The sequence below is a fragment of the Sinocyclocheilus rhinocerous genome, unplaced genomic scaffold (assembly GCF_001515625.1).
Source record: "Sinocyclocheilus rhinocerous isolate Xijiao unplaced genomic scaffold, SAMN03320098_v1.1 scaffold984, whole genome shotgun sequence".
Lineage (NCBI taxonomy): Eukaryota > Metazoa > Chordata > Actinopteri > Cypriniformes > Cyprinidae > Sinocyclocheilus > Sinocyclocheilus rhinocerous.
In genome coordinates, this window is record NW_015643603.1 from 696,434 (window position 1) to 705,159 (window position 8,726).

At 36.6% G+C, this 8,726-nt stretch overlaps 1 protein-coding gene across 1 annotated transcript; it reads left to right on the forward strand.

Moving 5' to 3' along the window:
• Positions 1-3,475: 3,475 nt before the first annotated feature.
• On the forward strand, positions 3,476-8,046 carry LOC107757531 (cholesterol 25-hydroxylase-like protein). The gene is made up of 2 exons (XM_016575036.1): positions 3,476-4,229; positions 7,608-8,046. The coding sequence occupies exons 1-2, from the start codon at positions 3,802-3,804 to the stop codon at positions 7,972-7,974; spliced, it is 795 nt and encodes a 264-aa protein (XP_016430522.1). The 5' UTR covers positions 3,476-3,801; the 3' UTR covers positions 7,975-8,046.
• Positions 8,047-8,726: the final 680 nt, after the last annotated feature.

Below are 8,726 nucleotides of genomic sequence, written 5' to 3' on the forward strand. Positions count from 1 at the left end.
GTTTTATTTGAGTTATTTTAATACTTCAACAAACTAAATGGAAATGAAATAATATATACTGTATATTGAATTTATAAATGTGTATGTACATATACAGTATATATGTATGTGTGTGTGGTTGTACATACACATATGTAGTTTTTTGATTTTTTTTGGTGTTTGGCTTAATGTTATGTTAGAATCATTATTATACTCTTATACCTTTTGTTCTTTACTATTTTGAATTGTTTTTAGCTTTATTTTTTGTTTTTCATTTATGTTAAGTTTTGAAATTTTGTTGTATGCATTTGTCATTTTTATTTAATCTCTTTATTTTTAAAATGTGTATAGGTAGTATTTATAAAGTTTTTAGCTTTTAGTTTTGGATCTGTTTTTAGTTGTTTTAATACTACAATTGATTGCTTCTGTTGTCCTCATTTGTAAGTCGCTTTGGATAAAAGCGTCTGATAAATGACTAAATAAAAAAATAAAGTCTACATTTAAAAAAAGCTAATTAAGAGTGCTTTTACACTGGCAGTTTAGTTCAAAACAAGGCCCAGTTTGCACGAAAACTGGCAAAGTGAAAGCTGTCATTCGGACCCAGAGCGCCGATAGCCAAGTGTGTACCACACACTTGTTCACTAAGTAAAGTAACCTGCATGTGTTTTAGCTGATGACGACATCATTAGTTCTACAAAATGTGTAGGGGATGAAATTATAATAGAAATTTGTAATGTACAGTACATCCAACTACTGATCTGCATCATCTGAGATGATCTTCATTTCTCTCCAGGGTGGCAGAAGAAACACGAGTACAAATTACAACAAACAGGCAATAAAACTGCACATATGGTAGTGGTTCTGTGTTATTATTAGTTAAGGTGTTGTTTACCATGCCTTTATGTGCCTGTCCATGATGGTGGTACGACTGATATTTTGTGCAGTATTCACCACCTGCTGAAGAGTCCTGTCAGCCACTGAAGAACACAGATATTGCTTCAACACATGTCATGTTCGTGGGAATGGGAGTGCCAGACATTTTGAGTCTCATCCAGAACTGAGGCCATTGTTGGGTCTTCTTTATTAAGGAGGGAGTGTTCAAGTTCTAAGCTCAAGCTCATGACCAATTACATCTTTTTGCAGCGGTGTAAAGAATTATTATTATGAACTGGGGCATTTTGTTTACCTTATGTTTACCACTGTATACAAAAATAGTATTCAGTACAGTGATCAAATCAATGAAGATATGATACCTTAAATATGCTTTGCTGAGATTTGAAATAACTGGCTAGTTAGGGCCCGAGCACCGATGGTGTGAGGACCCTATTGGAATTGCTCTGTTTCTTATTATTCCCAAATTAGATTTCTAATGGCTACCATTACAGATTTCAATGTACTCCATCCTATGTGAGGTTTTCCTTTACATTCATTGGTTTCTGAGCTGATTTTGTTTTGTTTCCAAAGATGTAAGAAGGTTAAACTGCAGATTTCATATGAAATATTTAGCGACCGTATCGCCAACTATCAACAAGCTTTGAAGACAGTGAAATCTAATAATCTTTCTAAACTAATTGCAGTGAATGAAAATAACCTGAGAGTTCTCTTTAAGACCATTGGTTCTATTTTACATCCTACTTCTGCAACGTATCCTCAGCTGAAGCTTTTCAAAAGTTCCTCCAATTTTTCATTTATAAAATACACAGCAACAAGGCATCTATCCCAACCTTAAACTTTTCTTATCTATCTGGAAGCCTGTTGTCTGGGCGCTCTGACTGTTTCTATCAAGCAGCGTTATCCTATTGAGTGAACTGGTAGCTAAGATGAAATGTTTACTTGTTAATTGGGTCTTTTGCCTGCTTGCCTCTGTAAAGCTGCATTTGATACGGTGGCTGCACATGTCACAGCAATTGTTAACACTTCACTTGTATTTAAGGTCTTGGTTGGGCTTGCCCCTCAATATTTCAGCGATCTTTTGACCTCCTACTCTCCATCGAGACAGCTGAGATCCTTCATCAAGCTTGGTTGTAGCCCCAAGTTTGTGGAACAGTCTTCATGTTAGGTCAATTTAGGTTAGTCTTCATGTTAGGTCTCCCCTTTCTTTTTCTCTTTTTAAATCCGCTCTCAAAATATTATTATTCTCTAGCATTTATTATTGTCTGGGGTCTTGAATTATATCATTGATTGATGCTTTGTTGTTTATATTTGTCTGTCTATTTAGACTGTACAGTACTTTAAAACAACATGTTTGTATTTAAATGTGAAATATAAATTGACCTGAATTGAATAGTTAAAGAACCAACTTCATAATACATTCATTAAAATGTGCATCTGAGATAGTGAATGAGAGGCACCAAACCCCAAAACAGATAAGCCAGGAATAGAATATTACAACATATCAAATATTATATCATCAAAAAAACAAACAAAACAAAAAAAAAAACATGACAAACTCATTACAGTGGAATTCACTACTATGTCCTGGGAAATGAATCATTATTGTCTCTATGACATGTGGTCAGTAATGAATTGGAAGCACTCAGATAGAGTTAGTAATCCATTCTTCCTGTTATTTTCATATGTATACCAAGATAAACGAATGACTGCCCAAGTGGATTTTGACTGCACTACCTGACCATATCCAAAACCAACAGTCAAACTGTGTGCTTAGAATATTTAGTAAATTGAAAGCTTATGCACTTATGATCCTTGTCTACTAAAATGAGAGCCCTTGCCTTCTACAAAAAATAAAGAACTGACAATGTGAAAGATATTTAAATTTGGCATCTGATCTCTGCTGCTATAGGAACCTAATAAAAAAAAGAGGGAGCGAGAGAGAGAGTATTCTGTTCCCACGGCCACCAGGTCTCACAGTATGAGCTCCACACAAAATATACACACATGCTGTTAATAAGGAAACTGTCATATTCATGTGGTTGTTATTAGTGAAAAGTTTTAATTATTAATTTTATTTATTTATTTGAAAAGGTATGACACACACAATGTTTCATTTTTGGGTTCTCCAGCTACAACAATAATTAAAGGTAATGAATACAGTATAAAAAAGAGAGAGTTGAAAAGTGAAAAATAAATAAATAATACTAAAAATGATAAAGTGTGGGGAAAAAATACATTAAAACAATGCATATTCTATCAGTGTTCTCTAAAACCCCAAACAGAAACAGGACAGTACTCAAAAATTATAAATGCTGTCATCATTTACTTATAATTCTTCAGTGGAACACAAAAAAAGATAGTCTGAAGAGCTGTCCTTGACTTCCATTGAATAAAAAACAACACTTAGACATTAATCAAATTATAAAATTTCTCAAAAGCTGTAATGTTCCACAGACGAAAATAAGTCATACAGTTTTGGAATGACATGAGGATGATAACATTTTCATTTTGGCGTTTACTATGCCTTTATCCCTTTAACTTTTGGTAAGTTTATGTTCAGTTTTCATTAAATTAAAAGCAGACTTGGGAGGTGTGACTGTTTGACTGGTTTTCCAGTAAAATGTTTTATATTATTTGCTTAATTGATAAATATATTATTTGCAATATTCCCTGTTACTTTGTGCATTTTGTGTACATAACGTTAGTACGCGAATTTAGTTAAAAAAGTGGCATCCTTCCTCTAGCAGATGTCGCAACAAAGGAGGAGAGCAGCAGTTCCCGCTGCCTGTATAAAGCTGTGTCAGAATGAAAGTGATCTTCACTCTGTACGGTGAAAACGGTTCCCATCAAAAGACAACCCATCTGGAGCACATCATCGCTGCTGTTGCCCGATCTGCGGTTATGTAGAAACAATAGTAGTTCACAAGGATGATTGTTGTCTTCTTACTGTTTTTCGGAGGCGATAGATTTCTTCAGTGGATTTGGGACTTCATATATGCGGAACGTCATTTGCTCCTCATGTCACCCCACTTTAGCGTGTGCGCAGCTTTCAGCACTCATCTCATCTTCTCTGCTCCCTTTATGCTTCTGGATGTGTTCAGTCCACATGTGGGATGGCTCCAGAAGTACAGGTTAAGTCGTGAAGTCGTTGGCTTGCATCAGCGGTTTCGATGTGCTACTCGAATTTTATGGAAATACATCGTTGGCGTTTTACCATTTACTGCGCTGTTTGTGTCGTTACGGCGCACGGATTTCCCGGATAGAGCGCCGTCCTCTTTCCATGCCTTCAGGGAATGTGTCTCATGCATGCTGATATTCGATACGCTCTTCTTCATTTGTCATTACACCATTCACAAGTAAGCATTTGGAGCTTTGAAATGTTAAATAACAGACTTTTAAATCTTATATTCATTTATTGTCATTTTAACCGCTTTATTAAATAAGACGCTATAAATATTACATTGATTTTTGGTATTGGAACCGGCTGACATCCATGTTGTGCAGCTTGTGTATATGAATCAAATTTTGAATTTTTTACAAAATGTTATAAAAAATTCAGTTTTCTCCTAAAACGTTAAAGGCACACATACCTGAAGTTTTGCTTGAGTGAGGAGCAGTGGTGTTTTGCCATGCTGACCTCTAACAGTCATTCTAAACATTTTACTTGGATATTTCTTTAATGTTTTCATAGACTGTCTGGGTTCTCTCCGTCTCACTCTCTGTCTTAGGTATTATTAACTTCATATATATTTGATAATGCAGGAATTTAAGGTTTTGGGTCTTTCCTTATTTTTTCTCCCCAGAATGAAGTGGGTACAGTTTATGAGAAAGAAAAAAAAAGATGTGTTTCGAGCACAGTTAATGCTTTTCATTTGAGCTTTAATGTGTTCTTAGCTTAGTGGATTTATAAAGAACAACAGGGGTCATTAGCACAGTTCCTTTAAAGCCCTACGGCCTTATTTGAAGGAAAAAATAAAGATATTTATGGATATTTCTAGATTATAATTACATGGCATTATTAAATATAATCAATTCAATATTTTAATATTTGTAATTTATTATTTCAGTATAATAATATTGCTTCTATATGGTTTATATTTATATTGTCATAAAATATTCGAGATATTATGAAATGCCAAAAGTGATTTAAATTAACCAGAAGAATCTTTGGTGAAAAATTTGTTCCAGTTTCTTTTTAGTAAAATTATGTTACACCATCAATATTCAATCATTTGAATCTTTATTATGGGGTGATGGGATCAGATTAAAACACAATAATCGTTAGTAATCTTTAGTAATCCATTTTAATGCTTTTCAGTGGATCAAATTTGACTTAAGTATGACCTTTGGGTGCAGATCTTATGACAATAGAGCAGGGGTGTCAAACTCAATTCCTGGAGGGCCGGAGCCCTGCATAGGTTAGATTCAACCCTAATTAAACACACCTGATCCAACTAATCAAGTTTTTGAGGCTAATTTGAAAGCTAAATGCTTTGTGTGTTGAAGCAGGGTTGGAACAAAACTCTGCAGGGCCCCGGCCCTCTAGGAATTGAGTTTGACACCCCTGCAATAGAGGGACTAGCGCAAAAGCAGACCTGAAAATGAGATTATCTACTAACCTGCTAGTGTAGTTCGGTGATCTACCAGCAGAGGCTGCCAAGGTCACGCTAACCAGCCAAACCTTAAAGGGTTAGTTCACCCCAAAATGAAAATTCTGTCATTAATTACTCACCCTCATGTTGTTTCAATCCCCTAAGACTTTCGTTCATCCTCAGAACACAGTTGAAGATATTTTAAACGAAATCCAAGAGGTTTCTGTCTCTCCATTGACAGCCTAAGCAACTTTCAATTTGAAGGCCCAGAAAGGTAGTGAAAACATTATGGAAGTAGTCCATGTTACTCCAGTGGTTCAACTGTAATTTTTTGAAGCGACAAGAATGCTTTTTGTGTGCCAAATAATAATAATAATAATACTGACTATATTCAACATTTTCTTCACTTCTGCTTTCATCTCTAACTCGTGTTCACAAGAGCTGCTTCTTCTTCTCCAGTCCACGACAGAGCCACGACGCATGCGTGTTGTTTTGACACAAGAGCACGACTCTCACGATACAAACCGCGCTGTACAATTTGCAAGCAGAATAACGCTGTACTACAGTATTGCAGTATTATTACAGTAGTGTTCCTCTTCTTCTGCTTGCAAACAGTACAGCACTTCCGGTATGGGTTGTATAGTGAGAGTCCTGCTCTCGCGTCAGCACAACACGCATGCGTTATGGTGCTCTCGTTGACTGGAGAAGAAGTAGCTCTCGTGAACGCACATTGGGGATTGAAGTGAGAAAAATTTCAAATATAGTCGTTATTTTTGTTTTTGGCACACAAAAGGCATTCCCGTCACTTCAGAAAATTACAGTTGAACCACTGGAGTAACATGGACTACTTCCATGATCTTTTTTTCATTACCTTTCTGGGCCTTCAAATTGAAAGTTGCTTAGGCTGTCAATGGAGGGACAGAAACCGCTCAGATTTAATTTAAAATATCTTCAATTGTGTTCAGAGGATGAACGGAAGTCTTAGGGGATTGGAACAACATGAGGATAATTAATGACAGAATTTTCCTTTTTTTACGAACTATCCCTTTAACCCTTGGGTATTTATAATGTAGGGAAAAAGGGACATTTTCATCCTAGAGTTCCCTTTATTTAAGGTGACCATACGTGCCATTTTCCCAGGACGCGTCCTGGCCAGGATTTGTTTTGGCTTTGTTTTCCTGTTTTCATGCTTGCTGAAGGTAATGATCGAAAAGTAGTTTGACCAGTAGCATGCAAGCATTGTACATAATGGACCAATCATGGCGTGTGAGAAGGTGGGATCTACGGTCAAAGCGATGCAATTACGCGATTGGACTAAAAAATTGGGTCCATTGTCCCAGTAGAGCTATTATGTGTGTAATGCATCTACAGTCTTGTCAAGAATTTATTATAACTGACTTTTTTATTATAACTTTTGATTGATTTATTATGATTTATTATAACTTTACAAGACATGTAAAGTAGAGGAAGAGGGGGTCAGATTACAAATCTTGGCCCCACTTTATATTAAGTGGCCTTAACTACTATGTACTTACATCAAAAAGTAAGTACAATGTACTTATTGTGTTCATATTGCTGCGTCGCCATGAGCAAAAAATCTCTTTATATGCCAGAAGCATGTGCACTAGTAACAGTGCCATGACTCCAAACACTTCAAAGGATTTAACTGCATAAACACATAAACTATCGTGTGCATATCTCAACATTTCATATAGAAAAAAAACACTCTCATCCATTCCTCTTTCATAATCTGTTGATGTCATTATGACATATCACATTAGGGCAGTCGTGGCCTAATGGTTAGAGAGTTGGGCTTGTAATCCAAAAGTTGTGGGTACGGGTCTCGGTACCAGCAGGAATTGTAGGTGGGGGGAGTGAATGTATAGCACTCTCTTCTACTACCTTTGGTACCATGATTGAGGTGAAACCCTTCAGCAAGGAACTTCACCACACGTCACATCAATTTCACACTTTTTCACTTTCATAGCTCACTCTACTTGTTGTCTCCACTTGTAACTTTAGCAAGGCCTATATTTATGCATAATTTCTGTATCTATTTATATTAAATATATGAATTTATATTTATATTATTATGTATAATATTATTATAGAACTAAATCAAATGTCTGCATTTTTTCCCAGAATTCCCTGGCTATACCACAACATCCACCGCATTCACCATCAGAACAGGGACACTTTTGCTCTGGCAGCTCAAGACTCCAGTATTTCTGAACTGTTGTCTCTACAAACCCTTGCATTTACAAGTGCCATGCTTGTGGGCTGCCACCCTTTTAGCGAAATCCTTTTCCGTCTGGTTAACACCTGGATGGCTGTGGAGGACCACTGTGGATATGAATTTCCTTGGGCACTGCATCGGTTGTTGCCGTGCTTTGGCGGGGCGCCGCACCACCTGGCCCACCATCAGCACTTTAAAGGGAACTTCGCCCCTTACTTCAGACACTGGGATTACATCTTTGGGACCTCATTGCCCATTTCAGCAAATGAGTGAGACAATAGATAGGGTGAATCTAGGTTAATTAAGCCATTATATGAGAGTGAGAATGAGACTATTAAAAGTATCTGAAGTACCTATTGTATAAAAAAAAAGTGAAAAAAAAGTGATGTGACATGTGGCCAAGTATGGTGACCCATTCTTGGAATTAGTGCTCTGCATTTAACCCGGGGAGCAGTTGGGGGTTCGGTGCCTTGCTCAAGGGCACCTCAGTCGTGGTATTGAAGAGACTTTCAACCAGCATAACAAAAAATCTTTCTGAAGACAATCACCTATTGCACCTTTAATTGCTTTAATGGTTTGATTTGGCTCTTGAGTTGGAGAGTAAATTAGGCCATGGCAGTGAAGTTGGAGACTGATCAGTGGTAGTTGGCACTTAAAAGCTTTGGCAGAGCTGATCATGTCAGTCATGTTTGTCCAGCGAGGACACTTGTGTTAGTAAGCAGGGCTAAAACCACCAGTTTTATACCGATTAATTTCCACAAACTTTACCTGATGGTTTGAGAAATTAATTTTAAGTACTTAACTGAATCTTGCTAAGCTTTTCCAGTGAAGGCCACATCGCATCTGTACACTGCAACAAGTCTGGATGCCCATCATCATTCACTTCCAATGTGCCAAAAAGCCTTTCCTTAAACCAACATTTTTAATTAACAGTATAGCTCAGTATATTAACAGTAATAGTAATAATTTTAATTAACAGTATAGCTCACTCACTCCATTTTGATATGCAAATAAGATTTCCAGTG

Bases quoted from the DNA above. Each gene is read 5' to 3' on its own strand.
- LOC107757531 (XM_016575036.1), top strand. From the start codon at position 3,802: ATGATTGTTGTCTTCTTACTGTTTTTCGGAGGCGATAGATTTCTTCAG. The intron at 4,230-7,607 runs GTAAGCATTTGG...ATTTTTTCCCAG, and splicing joins TGTCATTACACCATTCACAA to AATTCCCTGGCTATACCACA.